This window comes from Loxodonta africana, chromosome 6 (genome assembly GCF_030014295.1).
Source record: "Loxodonta africana isolate mLoxAfr1 chromosome 6, mLoxAfr1.hap2, whole genome shotgun sequence".
Classification (NCBI taxonomy): Eukaryota; Metazoa; Chordata; class Mammalia; order Proboscidea; family Elephantidae; genus Loxodonta; species Loxodonta africana.
This window is the reverse complement of record NC_087347.1, coordinates 75945931-75960864: the sequence shown is the minus strand read 5'-3', so window position 1 is coordinate 75960864 and position 14934 is coordinate 75945931. Positions and strand designations below refer to the sequence as shown.

Sequence of the window (14934 nt, the reverse complement as noted above, 5' to 3'; positions counted from 1 at the left end):
TCTCAAAGATGGCAGCCGACCGTACCACTCTGAATGTGTGTCGATCTCCACAGCCTTGCCAATAATCCAACCTCACGCATCGGACTCACTATGCCTTTTCTGAATCTCTCATTCCAGGGGTTCAACCCGTAATTTTCCCAGTTCCAATTATCATTCCGGATCACCCAAATTATAACAATCCGGGTCTGTTCTGGTTTTATTTCATTGGCCATGCCTGAACCAGTTCAAATCCCTGAGAAGAGCAAAGGTTTCAAGGCCTAACCCACCCTAAAATTTTATGGTCCTATTTTTTTTTTTTTACCTACCTCCAGGAATTAAAAAAAAAAAAAAAAAAACCCAACTCAGTGCCGTCAAGTAGATTCCAACTCCAGGAATTAGATTCTTTAAAAAACAAAAGTGCCATTAGTGTATTGTTGGCATCCAGAAGGAAAGAAAAGTAGAGGAAGAAATGGCATGTGGAGATGAGGCCCAGAGTGGTCAAGAGTCTTGCTGAGGGTCACAGAGCTGTGGCAGGTGTGTATCTGTTTGCATGCACAAGGGGCTGGACTTCTTACTATTTCGTAGTCAAAAGAGGTAAATGAGCTCTGTAAACTTCACCTAATGCACACAAAAAAGAGGTAGAAGAACTGCGTGTTTCTCTGTACTCTTTTTAGAAGGAAATGATTAACTCTTCATGTTATGCCAAGAGAGCCGACCAATATATATTTTTGTGAATTATTAATTAGGTTAGTGGAGGAAAAAATGCACAGATATTTTACATAGTTCTTCCTTTTAGATTTGAATTTAAGCCTTCATATTCTTAAGCTGTTGAGGTTTAAAGAGTGATGTCACACCTATGGCAAATGACAAATGATGTGGAAAGGTAAAACCCTCTTATGGTGCTGTGCCAGGATGGAAGCACAGGGCACAACCCACTTTGCAGAGGCTCCCAGGTAAACAAAGAGGTTGCCTTCTTCCTCCCCTTTCTCAGGCATGGGGGTGGGAGGGTAGGGGGTGTTGCTTTTTTGCTTTGTCTCTGCCCCAAAGGCATTTACCTAATGTGCTTCATAATAATACTGACAATTGAGGGCACTTTTCTAAAATATCAATAATAACAATAATAATGCTTTCTGCATCTTAAAAACTCAAGCACAAGACATTTCCATTATAGTTGGAATAATATTCTAAAGGGATAGCTAAGTTAGGAGAGTGGTCCAAAGGCCCCAAACCAACCATAAATGCCCCAGTTTTCAGCATCTATTCCAGAAACAGGTAAATAAATTCTCATTTATTACTGTCAGATGAAAGTTATTGAGTAACTGAAAAAAATGCTTCTGGTACAGAGTTCGGGTTTTTTATTTAAAATAGAATGTTTAGATTAAGTAAATATTAACCTAAAAAATCTCCTGAGTTTAATAGGAGTTTCGCTCTATGCCTACGAGTGAAGGGAAATGATAACAAAAACACTGTTAGCATAAACACACACAGTGTTATATATACATATTGTCAAAGTTTATCTCTTTTATGGACCTTGTATGAAGCTATGTTCATGAACACAGGGCATTTATTCCATGCATGATAACTGGGCTTTATTGCACAAATGAAAATTTAGACAGTTAATTTTAAAATTGTTCTCCCCCCAAGGCTAAGGTCCCAGACACCCTTCTAACTCAGCACTGAAGCCACTCCCGAAGTTCACCTTTCAGCCAAATATTAGACAGGTCCAGAAAACAAATAATAACATCCATGAAGAATGTGTTCCTTAGAACAATCCAGTATATGAGACCAAATGGGCAGCACCTAACCAAAAGCAAAGATGAGAAGGCAGAAAGGGACAGAAAACCTTGATGAATGGAAACAGGGAGCGGGGGGGTGGGGGGGGCAGAAAGCGGGAGAGTGCTGACACACGGAGGGGATTGCAATCAATGTAGTGAAACAATTTGTGTATAAAGTATTGAATGAGAAATAAATTGCTCTGTAAACTTTCATCTGAAGTGCAATAAAATGTTCAAAAAATTGTTCTTAATACACTTTTTCTGTTTTCTATATATATTTTTTATATATATACCAAACCAAAAACCCACTGCCATCGAGTCAATTCTGATTCTATATATATACATATATTTAATGTATATACACACACACACACACACACACACACACACACATACAAGATGAAGTGGTCTTGTCACATAAAAAAATTTGCATGGACTTATTTTCATGAACTTAATTTAGGGACTACTAAGAATGTTTTCGTAAACTGAATGGAATTTCATTAGTCTGGTAACTGGCTGTTCCCATGTCCTCCTTGATCCGAGGAGGGCCAATGAAAAGGAAATTCCTCCTTGGCTTATGACATGTAGAGTTGGCAGGTAGATTGAGACATCATGAAAACTGGGCAAAAGTTGACATACTTTGAGATAAAATACACACACACACTTCAAATTTAATCCTTAGAGTAGTTAGCTGCTGGAACAAAATAAAAAAGGCTATACTACATGCCCTACTCTCGAGAGGCTCCCCCCAAATAATGTGTGATTTGTGAAATAGCTCTCCTAAGAGACTATACTGTTGAAGACAACTGATTTCTGTAGTTAGTTGAATATTTTACCGGAAAATGTCCTGACAGGGCATTTAACCCAAGTCCCTTAGTACTTGCAACTCAGTAAATGTTTATAGAGCCACTTACCAAACACAGAGCACTGCTCTAAAATTATGAAAAACAAAGTTGCATCTGTAATTTATTGGTATTGGATTACATGACCTTTAAAATCTCTTTCAGATCAAAATTCTTAAAACTGTGGTTTTTAAAGGTGCTGTGGAAGAAAGAGCATTTTAAGGTGCTAAAAAGAAAAGCAAAAAAAGACTGCACAGAACAATGCTGTCCAGTAGAAGGTGTAATGAGCACTTGAAAATGTGGCTAGTCAGACTGAGTAAATGAAATCTTAATCAGTTTAAATTTAAATACTAGTATATGACTGTGGCTACCAGATTGGATAGCAAGATCTTAGAGGATGTGAGATTTGGTTAAGCGCTTGGCCATGAAAAGGGGAGAGAGGGAGAAGAGAGCAAATGGAGAGGGGCTAGGTGCTGGTACCCTGCAAGGGAAGCTCAGCAATGCTGCAGGGGCAGCTGCAAGATAAAACGTACAGTTCCAACTTGAAACTAAACCAAGGTCCTGGAACCCAAATAGAGAGGATTTTACTTCCTCAAAACTAAGTCTCCTGGGCAAGAGCTTTGTCAGGGCTACAGGAAGTAGAAGGGACTTTTGAAATGGAACCCGGGACATGCTAGAGGTCTGATGTTTGTGTTAGTCCATTTCCAGCTGAATCCCTAGAGAGATTGGAACACTATGTACCTATATTCTTAAAAGTGGCAACTTCCAAAGATTTTAGTTTAATAATTCCCCAAGGCAAATAGCTGATTCTGTGTGCCACCTGGTGGCTTGGGATAGGGGGTGGGGGAAGATAAGAGAATATTCTAGAAGTGAAACAAAGCATCATGGATCCAGAATATAATACCTGAGGTCAAAACCCATATTTCAACTTGGGTAAAACCAAATAGCAAACATCTCACTTGGACTGACATTTTCCCCATGAGGCAAACAGCAAACAGATTGTAATGGCCAATAAATTATCCCAGATTTTTTCTTTAATAATGTTGCTGCAGACATACACATTTGTTTTTCCAATAGAAAGTGATTTGCATTCACTCAGAGAGGCACTCTACTGTGATGGTTAAAAGGTTGACCTCTAGAGTGACGTTGTTGTCGTTGGTTGCCCTCCAGCGGATTCTGACTCCTAGTCACCCCATGGAAACCCTGGTGGCATAGTGGTTAAGAGATATGGCTGCTAACCAAAAGGCTGGCAGTTCAAACCCACCAGGCGTTCCTTGGAAACGCTATGGGGCAGTTCTACTCTGTCCTATAGGGTCGCCATGTGTCAGAATCGACTCAACGGCAACGGGTTCGGAGTGACCCCATGTGATAGAGTAGAACTGCGCCATAGTGTTTTCTTGGCTGTAATTGTTACAGAAGCAGATTGCCAGGTCTTTCTCCCACAGAGCTGCTGGATGTGTTCAAACTGCCAGCCTTTCGCTTGGCAGTCAAGAGCTTAGCCATTGTGCCACCAGCACTCCTAGATTCAATTACTGGCTCCACCAGTAACAAGATACGGGGTCTTGGGCAAGTTACTTAACCCTTCTGTGCTATAATTTCCCTACCTATAAAGTAAGTTTATTGAGAGAAGTCAGTGAGATCATATATTGTTATTGTGATTGACAGCAGCATCACTGTCCTCCAGCCACACTGTCATATAAGCACACCATGAGTGCAAGTGCTTGCTGGAGCAGATAGTGCACAAGTTGTGCCACTCAATAAACTGATGCTAACAAACTAGAGCAAATCCATGATGCTGAGAACTTACCAGCACTTCTTTCTCCTAAATTATCAACCCCACCCCCAACTCCATCCAGGGATGCTGGACGTAGAGAGCTGGAAATGGAAAATCTGGCCTTTATTTACATTTTTTATATGTATGCATAATTTTCTCATTAAATCTTCATTAGGCTTGCAGCCAAAGTAATTTTCTTATATATTAATGCATTTTTTAATTGCTATAAACCAGGTTCCATCAAGCTGGATCTGATTCATGGAGATCTCATGTGTGTCAGAGTAGAACTGTGCTCCATAGGGTTTTCAATGGCTGATTTTTCAGAATTAGATCACCAAGCCTTTCTTCCAAGGCACCTCTGGGTAGACTCAAAGTTCCAACCTTTCAGTTAGCAGCTGAGTGCGTTAACAATTTACACCATCCAGGGACCCCTTTATTGCTATATCCAGATCAAATTTCCAGAATTTTATATGTGTAAAATTACTGCTTAGTTGAAAAGAAAGATTTATTATCACTTTCACTCTTCTAAAGAGACAAATGCCACCACAAAAAGGTAATAGGACGTGGAGAATTTTTCCTTTCAATACTCATGTTCCCTATTGTTAAAAAAAAAAAATTTTTTCCCCCTATTGTTAGCTGCCATCAAGTTGTCAGAATCCCATGTGTGTCGGAATAAAAATGAGCTCCATATGGTTTTCAAGGCTGTGACCTTTTGGAAGCAGATCACCAGGCCAGGCCTATCTTCTGAAGCACCTCTGGGTGGGTTCAAACTGCCAACCTTTCAGCTAGTAGTCAAGCACTTAACCATTTGCGCCACCCAGGGACTCTGTATCTGTTCTAACTGCTTCATAAATTCTTATGATCTAGCTTCTATGCCCACCTCAGTTCTGAAGGCAAGTCCTCAAAGCTCCCTCTTCAAGCAAATGGGTTCTTTCTGTTTCTCACCATTCTGCCTGGATTCCTCTAGTCATCTTCCTGGCTATAGCTATGTCCAGTGGTCTTGCTCATTCTCCCACTTCTACTTCCTTTGTATCCCCTTGCCTAACTCTTTTTTCCTTTGCCTGCTTTAATGGCTCTTCTCCCTCTGTTCATCTTCTAATTGTGGTTTGCCTTCAAATTCTGTTGTAGCTTTTCTCTACCTGCTTCATCTCCACTCACTCCAATGAGCCCTTTTTCAGCCACTGCCTACTTACCAGAAGCTCACGAATCCTTGTCACTATATCATTCCCTATACATCTAGCTTTCTGCAGGCATTTTGACGTGAACATCCAGCCAAAATCTCAGATTCAACAGCCACAAAATGAATTCAGTACTTCTACTTAACCCCAAATTGTCTTCCTTATTATCCCATTTCTGTCAGCAACTGAACCACTCTTGCTGCCACACAGGCTAAATCCTCAGGGTCCTTTTGCTTTTTTTCTAATAGCTTTATTGAAATATAATTCACGTATACAATTCATCCATTTAAAGTGCACAATTCAATGGTTTTTTGTATATTCACAGAGTGGTACAACCATCACTAAGATCAATTCTAGAACATTTTCACCCCCTCCAAAAAAAAAACAAAGAATCCCCATTAGCAGTCATGCGCTATTCCCCACCATGCCCCAGGCCCTAGGCATCCATTAATCTATTTTCTTCTTCTGGATATGCCTATTCTAGACATTTCATATAAATAGAAACCTACTATAGCTGATTTTTTGTTATGGGCTCCTTTCACTTAGCTTAATATTTTCAAAGTTCATGTTGTAGCATGTATCACTACTTAATCCTTTCTGTGGCTGAACAGTATTCCATTGTGTGGATGTGCCACACTTTGTTTACCCATTCATCAGTTGATGGACATTTGTATTGTTTCTGCCTTTTGGCTATTGTGAATAATGCTCCTATGAACATTCACGTACAGATGATGTGTGCGCACATGTTTTTAATTCTCTTTGGTATACACCTAGGAATACAATTCTAACTCTTTGTTTAATATTTTGAGGAACTGCCAAATCGTTTTCTAAAGTGACTGCATTTTTATGTTTTCACCAGTAATGAGTGTTCCAGTTTCTCTACATCCTTGCCAACACTTGTTATTATCTTTTCTTATTTCAGCCATCCTAGTTTTTTTTTTTTTTTTTAGTAGGTGTGAAGTGGTAACCCGCTGTGGTTTTGATTTGCATTTTACTGATGGCTAATAATGTTGAGCATCTTTTTGTGTGCGTATTGGCCATTTGTATATCTTCTCTGGAGAAAAGTCCTTTCAGATCTTTTGCTCATTTTTTAATTGGGTTATTTATCTATTCACTGTTGAGTTGAAAGAGTTCTTTATATATTCTAGGTATAAACCTTTTGTTACATATATGATTTGCAAATATTTTCTCCCATTCTTTGGGTTGTCTTTTCACTTTCTCGATAGAGTCCTTTGAAGTTCAAAAGTTTTAATTTTGATGACATCCAATGTATCTATTTTTTCTTTTGTCATCTGTGCTTTATCTAAGAAGGCTTTGCCCAACCCAAGGTCATGAAAATTACTCCTATGTTGCCTTCTAGAGTTTTATAGTTTAACTCTTTCTTACATTTAGCTTCATGATCCATTTATAGTTAATATTTGTGTAAAATGAGAGGAAGGGGGTCAATTCCATTCTTTTACATGTGGACATCCAATTGTCCCAGCACCATTTGTTGAGAACAGCAGTTCTTCTTTATTTTTCCTCTTTTTATCTCTTATTCTAACCTATCACCAAGTTTTGCTCTTTTCCCTTTTAAAACATCACTCCCACTCCAACCCCCTCACTCCAGTGCCCAATCCTGGTCTCCAGCATCTCACACCTAGTTAACTGTCTCTGCATCTATCCCTTCAGCTTGCTGCAAACCAATCCTCCTAAGGAAAGAGGTTTTAGAAATCCAGTTGAACCCACTTGCTCAGGAACCTACACTAAATTCTTACTACATATAGAATTGAGGCCAAACTCCTCTCCCTGACATCTCTAATCTGGCCCCACCCTGTCTGCACCAGCAAATCAAAGGCTAAATTTTTATCATCTATAGGGTCACTATGAGTCAGAATCGATTTGTTTTTAGTGGTTGTTTAGCTCCTCACTGAACGGATAGTTCTCTTCCCTTCAGTTGCCTGTTCTCTTCTCCACCTTCTTCCTTTTTATCCACCCTATTAAAATTCCATGGGTCCCTCCAAACACCAACCAGCTCCTTGATAAAGCCTTCTTAACTATTCTAAAAAAAAAAAAAAATTCTAGCCCTCACCAATCATCTCCTCTGAGTTCCCACTCCATTTGTGTGCTCTGTAGCACCAATCATTGTGTGGGTGACACTAGAACACACAATTCTCCTCTACCACCCCACTCCAATGAGCAATAATTTCTTGAACATCTACTAGAGCTCACAGCACTGTGCACGCGTAACACATGTCATTATGCAAACACTATTTCCTCTTGCTATCAATTGAGGGAGTAGAATCCTTTAAGATAAAAGGTCCCTTCTAGTTGCAGAATTTCATTCCTTCATCCCTTGATGCAATTTTGAAGCTTGAAATTAACTCAAGGTTTGCAGTTGAGGAAACTCTCCCACTTTTATAGCAAGAGAAAACTTGGTCACCAATCTAGTGTTTTCCAAAGGTTCCCAGCATTATAATTGCTTGCGACTAAAAGCACTTGGCCATATTAATGCTCAAGAGCCCCTATTTCAGACGCAGGCGTTAGGGCATCTGTGACTTAGTCTGCAGCTTAAACTTGCAGACCACTCCAATTCCTCGAAGTTAACTCGGAGAGTATCAGATTGCAACCCCTCCCCCCACCACCATTAAAAAAAAAAAAAAAACTCAAATTGAAGATGCAAGGTTAGATTCCTTCCATGTTGAGAGCTGAGAACAATAGCAGCTTTCTGCTCCAGCAGGACTTCAAAAGGCTGCCGAGTGATTGCTCTAAGAATACTTGGTTGTAGATGGCAGAAGACATGTACAGGCGTCCTCCGGAGGCTCCATGCCTTAAAAAAAAAAAAAACTAGTGCCATAGCACGAGGAAAATTCTGCCCCCCACCCCAGCACCTTTAATAAAGCAATGACTGATACTGTATTCATTAGGCAGTGGGGCGCAATCGGAAGGTTGAGGTAGGGAATGAGGTCCGGCCGGTTAAGCAACACTCTACAGCTCTAAAGGGCCAATGGATTATGGATTTGTTGAAATGCCCCCCAAATAATGTATAGATCAGCTGGAGAGGGGTAGTTATCTGGTTGAATTTATACCGGAGGCGTGGGTCCCCGATTGTTGCAAGAAAAAACCGGAGGCGAGGTACCAGGTTTGGGCGCGAAATAGCAACACCAAGAGTTTTCAGCAAACACTTTTCTGGAGCGGATCCCAGAGTGCTCAGCGCAGATCCGCCCACCACTCCAGTGCCTCTTCGGGTTCACCTACCCTCCTCTACTGGCAGGTTGCACCGGGTCGGCGCTAGCCGGCTCCCAGCCTGCCCGCCCTCGAAGAAAATGTGATGCAAACTTCCCAGCCTCGGAACCCCGCTGCTTGGATAGCCTCTTAAAGAGCGGCTCCGTTGCGCCTGCCGCCGCCTGGAGACGGGTATTCAACACCCTCCCCCCTCCCCCCCCCCGCGGTGAGAGTTTGCTCCGGATTCGCGGCTTGGCCCCCGCCCCCTCCCGGTGCAGGAGGACCACATAGGAGTTCCTGGGTCCTCTGTGCACAAACAGAAACACACCCATAAACAAAAGAAAGCCCATTAAATCTTCCCTCCTGTGAACTCGCACCCCAGCGGATACCTCTTTGAACTGACCCCCGCCCCGCAGCCCCCGCACCGTCTGGGGCGCGCCGGGCCCTTGCCGGCTCCTTCCCTCCCTCCCGGCTGCGCACTTTTGCAGCGCGCTCGGTCTTTGATGTCTCCTTACATTATGGCAGAACAGCCACACGCTCTTCCCGGGCGCGGGGCTTTGTGTAACGGAACTGGCATTTGGCCTTGATACCTGTATCTCTTGGTGATTGCAACAAATTTCTAAAATAAATATTGTCCTTTGATCTTCCGGCATTGCATTTTTAATGGACGCTCCGAACATTACTTCATTAAGTTTTTCCGAAGCCCCCGAGTACAAAGGGAGGGAGGCTAAACAGCAGTTAGGAAAAGCCTCTCTCCAAACTTCAGAGCGAGCCTGGGAGGGCTAAAATCTTGGGGCGGCTATTCACAAAAGGAAATGAGGCCAAGAGCCGGGAACACTCAAGAGAGGACCTACTATGTGCCCTGCCCTGTCCTAAGGACATTATATACTATATATATATAATTTAAGCCTATAAGCACGCTACTGGGAAGTACTATTATGACTTCCAGGTTAAAAATGAAGAAGCTGCGTCATAAAGCGGTTGAGTTACTTGCCCAAAACGAGTCCCTGGGCGGTGCAAACGGTTAAGCGCTTCCAAGCCACCCAGAGGCACCTGGGAAGACAGGTCTAGGGCCTGCTTTCGAAAGGTCACAGCCTTGAAAACCCTTTGGAGCATTTCTATTCTGCACACATTGGGTCGCCATGAGTCGACTCCATGGCAACCAACAACAGCTTGCCCAAGGTCATCAACTACAAAGTGGCAAGGTGCGAAAATCGTACTTCGGAGTCCGAGCCCTTAAGCACCAAGTCACTACTCCCTTTTCGTCCTGTTGACCACTGATGGTGGTTTAATTGACTCATGGAGACACCTCTCCTATAACGTTGGAGGTGTGGATAAGCTTTTCTTGCCTTCTTTTTTTTTTTTTTTTGGTAAAACAGAATACAGATTGTAGCCCACTTGGCCAAGCCTGGCCCACCTCCCGGGATAAGGCGCGAGGAGGGGGGCGGCTCGAAGAGCTTGAAGGAAGACGGGAGAGTGAACAGAGATGCTAAAGGACCAGCTTCGACCGTGCGGACAAGTGCCGGCCCGAGTGTATGCCCCAGAGGTCCCCGGCCTCTGACCTGAATCCGACAAAAAGAGTCCCTCGCGTCCCAGGCTTCGCGGGTATTGGACTCCTGGACGGGGCGTGGGGCGGGGAACAGGTCGTTGGGCCTCTGAGCACCCCGACACAATCTCCAGGAGGAGCCAGGCCGTGTCAGAGGAGCGTCACCGTCTCTGCTCTTAGTCGCGGGGTGACCACTCTTCGGCGATAAGGGGGGGGTGAGTTGCCAAACGTGTTTGGGGCACGCGCTACCCATGCGTCTTCATTAAGACGTTTCACTGAGCAACTCTCGAAGCAAAAGCAGGCTGCACGCGTTTCCGCCGCCGAGCGCTTGACGTGAGGTACTGTGGGCCTGGGGGTAATGTACCGGGGAGTACCGGCTCACCAACATTCAGCCCAGACTCCAAATCCGAAGCCTGTCAGAGTTGAGCTAACTGGTGGTCTCTGCACCGCGAGTTGGACCATCCTGTGCACCCCCTCACTTCAGTCCCGGCCGCGATGCGGACGCGAGAAACGTGAAGCGCAAGGACGAGAGGCTTTCGGCCGCAGGCCCTAGAGACCTCGCGGATAGCTGTGCGAGAGGCCGCGCTCGCTCAACCCTTTAAACAGCACAAGCTGGTCGGGGAGTCTCCGAGCGGCCGGCGGCCTCGGAGAGAGGAGACCTGTGTCCGCGGGGAGGCCGGACGAGAAGCTGTGAGCTGCTGCAGCCTGCTAGAGTCCTCGGGGGCGGCGCCCGGCCCCTAACGCCCCCAGTGCCGCCAGGGCCCGGTGGCGCCCCGCCCACTCCTTTCTCCTATCCTTCCCAGCGCTCCTGGGTGAGGCGATCGGGGTGTCGACACCTTCCGGGCAGCACGCGCCTCGTACGGAGGCTGCCCTCGCTGCAGCCCGGTGGGACAAGCTACACGAGTGGCCAGCTGTCTTGCCGCGGCCGAGCGTGGGCCCCAGGCCAGGGTTTGGGGAAAACACCCTGGAGAGCGCTCCCCTGCCTCAACCGTGGCAGGCCTGTTGAAGTACTTTTCTTTCCAAACGTGACAGGAACAAGAGTTTGTATAGACTTTTCTTTCCCCTTTGGGAGTTCCCCTCTTAGGACTTGCGATTTGTTGTACCAAAAAAAAAAAAAAAGATCTTCAGCCCCCTCCTTTTTGGGGAGTAGTTCCCTCGTAGATCTGTGTGGCTTGCGAGCACTCGCTCGCTTGCCAGGCCTTCACGGGAGAAACTGCTAACTTCGGGAGCTTCCGTGGAGCCTAACTGCGGTCGGCGGCCCTTCCGGACCTCCACGGCGTCCAGGACTGCCCGCCTGGGGAGAAAAAGGCTAGGTAGCACTGAGCTGGGCTGTATTCCTCTCCCCTCCTCGGGTTTATATTAGGTGTTGTTCTGGGTGTCCTGCCAAGCTCATTTTGGGGGGTAAGCACGGTGAAGGTTTTCTAGTTTCACTATTTGCAAAAGTTTCGGCCTGACGAAAACTTCCAGGTCGCCAGCAGCATTGTCAGAAGCGAGCCCCGGTGGCTCCTCAGGCAGGAGGACCAGGAACGTGCGCGCCACCCACAGCCGTCCTGGGCGGCCGCCCAGCCCCGCCCCGGGTCACTAGCCCTGCCAGCGGCTCCACCCGAGGCGGGCGGAGGGACACAAAGTTGGCCAATCGCGGTCAGTCCCACGCCCCGCCCCAGGAACTCGCTCGGGTCTGCTGTGTGCGCGGGCGGGTGCACGCGTTGTACGGACGTGGGGCTTGCAAGTACCGGGGGAGAGTTATCCTTGTCGCGTTAAAATGCCGCGCCTGGAGGCCGAAGGCAGATTTCTCTGGAGATAACAAAGACACTTTGTCACTTTGGATGCTGCCTCGGTGCAAATCTTTAATTGCGGGGGTGGGGAGAGGGTAAAGGGGAGGGAGATCGAGTGTCTCGAGTAACCCAAGCGCGGGTCTCCAGGCGGCAAGGCCCTCTTTGATCAGGAAAATCCAATTATTTGTGTATATACATTTCCCACATAGTGATTACTTCATTAATTGTCCCGCCTTTATCTCCTCCCTTCCCATCCCCCCTAATAATCAGTTCTTTTATCCAGACCAACAAACACACCATAGGAGCTTTGTGGATTCAAAGGATTTGCTTTCGCTTCTGAAAGAGCCGCTATTCTTTGATGATTGGGTAGCGGCAAACTTCAAAGCCATAAATCTTCCCTCTGACTGGCTGGCGGCCCAGCAAAGTCCTTATCAAATTCTTGGAGGTGATCCTGAAGCGCTCAGACCGCGCGCAGGGCGAACGAGCCGGGAGCGGCGAGGGGCGCGGACGGGGAGGGCCCTGGGTGTGCTGAGTCGGCGCCAGGGAGGGAATCTGGGAGGTCACTCGTCCTCGCCTTCGGGTCTCCATGCCTCGGCGGCGCTCTGCTCCGCATCCAGTGGTCCTCAAGCTGTAGCCATGGCCGCGGTGGCCGTCCTCCGGAACGATTCGCTGCAAGCCTTCCTCCAGGTCAGGGCCAGGAGGGGGATCAAGGGGAAGGGCTGTGATCCATCTCGCCAGGCGGTCCGTGCACCCTGAATCTCAAAGAGAACCCCGCTCGGTGGGTGCCCCTGGAGTCAGAATTGGCAAAAAAGCTCGGAGGAAGGGGTGCCCACGCCAACTTCACACCTAACCTGGTGTCAAGAATGTCGCCGTTTGGGGAGGGCTACGCGGAGGTGCGCGACTGGCCGAGAACAGGGCCTGAGCTCACCCTGCTGGGCCCTCCTGTTGATTTCAGCCTTGTGCAGGCTGGGGAGGAGCGCGAGGTAGCGTAGAAACGAGAGCTTAAAAGACGGGGAGGAGGGCGCATGGGCAGCCAGGCTGTGGGTGTTTTCAAGACTCTTGCTGACCGCGGAGCCCTGGGCGGCCCGTCAGATCTCTCCCCTCCCACTTTGCGCCTGCTTCTCAGGCTGGATGGCGACTGTTTGCACCAAGTTGTTTAGCGGGAAGCGGAAGGCGCGTTCCGCGTTCAGATAAAGCAGGCACCAAAAGTTTCCCGAAACCGGTGGGTGCGTGCTTGGAGTGCGGTGGCGGGGGAGGAGCAGCGGGGGTCAGGGTGAGGGAGGGGCGGCGATATAATAGCCGTCGTGGGGGCGAGAGGTGGTGGGCCGGCCGGAAACAGTGCTTGGAGCCCTAACCTTTTGTATCTTCACTCTCCCCCGCCGCTGCTCATGCAGGACCGCACCCCCAGCGCCTCTCCGGACCTGGGCAAACATTCGCCCCTGGCGCTGCTGGCTGCCACCTGTAGCCGGATAGGCCAGCCGGGCGCGGTGGCGCCCCCGGACTTCCTACAGGTGCCCTACGACCCCGCGCTGGGCTCGCCCTCCAGGCTCTTCCACCCGTGGACAGCCGACATGCCGGCGCACTCGCCAAGCTCGCTGCCGCCCCCGCACCCCAGCCTGGGGCTTACGCCGCAGAAGACACACCTGCAGCCGTCTTTCGGGGCAGCACACGAGCTGCCGCTTACACCCCCCGCCGATCCCTCGTACCCATATGAGTTCTCGCCGGTCAAGATGTTGCCCTCGAGCATGGCGGCGCTGCCCTCCAGCTGCGCGCCCGCCTACGTGCCCTACGCGACGCAGGCGGCGCTGCCGCCCGGCTACTCCAACTTGCTGCCGCCGCCACCGCCCCCGCCGCCTACTTGCCGCCAGCTATCTCCTAACCCGGCCCCGGACGACCTGCCCTGGTGGAGCATCCCGCAGGCCGGCGCCGGGCCAGGATCATCCGGGGTTGCGGGGGGCAGCCTCCCCGGCGCCTGTGCAGGGGGCCCCCACGCGCCTCGCTACCCCGCCTCGGCGGCCGCCGCCGCTGCAGCAGCCGCCCTACAGCGGGGCCTGGTGTTGGGCCCGTCGGACTTTGCGCAGTACCAGAGCCAGATTGCCGCGCTGTTGCAGACCAAGGCCCCCCTGGCGGCCACGGCCAGGAGGTGCCGCCGCTGCCGCTGCCCCAACTGCCAGGCGGCGGGCGGCACCCCCGAGGCGGAGCCGGGCAAGAAGAAGCAGCACGTGTGCCACGTGCCCGGCTGTGGCAAGGTGTACGGCAAGACCTCGCACCTGAAGGCGCACCTTCGCTGGCACACGGGCGAGCGGCCCTTCGTGTGCAACTGGCTGTTTTGCGGTAAGAGTTTCACTCGGTCGGACGAGCTGCAGCGGCACCTGCGGACTCATACCGGCGAGAAGCGCTTCGCTTGCCCAGAGTGCGGTAAGCGCTTCATGCGCAGCGACCACCTCGCCAAGCACGTTAAGACGCACCAGAATAAGAAGCTGAAAATTGCCGAGGCTGGGGTCAAGCGGGAGGATCCGCGGGATCTGTGAGCCCACCAGGGGCCGCCCGACCCCGAGGCCTCTTCCTCCTCGGACTCCCTTCCCAACATCTCTGCGGGGAGATCCTGTAGGGACTGGGGGTCTGTGGGCAGCTGGCCCGACGAGACCCAGCAGACGGACTTACCTCTTCCCGCTGCCCGCCCCTCGAAGCGGCGCCAGGCCCCCAGATTCCCCGAACAGGGACCCAGTGCCCGGGAGGATCAAGGGAGGTAGGGTTGGGAGCTTAGGCCACTTGGGTCACAGTTAGGAGCTCCGCGTTACCTCAGTGCGGTTCCAAGGTCTGAACCATTGCCACTGTCAGGGAGACTTGCAGTTCTTGGG

The 14934-nt window shown here is 48.8% G+C and overlaps 1 protein-coding gene across 1 annotated transcript; it reads left to right on the top strand.

Annotated features, from left to right (window-relative positions):
* Window positions 1–12709: 12709 nt before the first annotated feature.
* Window positions 12710–14604, top strand: SP5 (Sp5 transcription factor). The gene is made up of 2 exons (XM_003405796.1): window positions 12710–12760; window positions 13468–14604. The coding sequence occupies exons 1-2, from the start codon at window positions 12710–12712 to the stop codon at window positions 14602–14604; spliced, it is 1188 nt and encodes a 395-aa protein (XP_003405844.1).
* The last annotated feature ends 330 nt before the right edge of the window (window positions 14605–14934 follow it).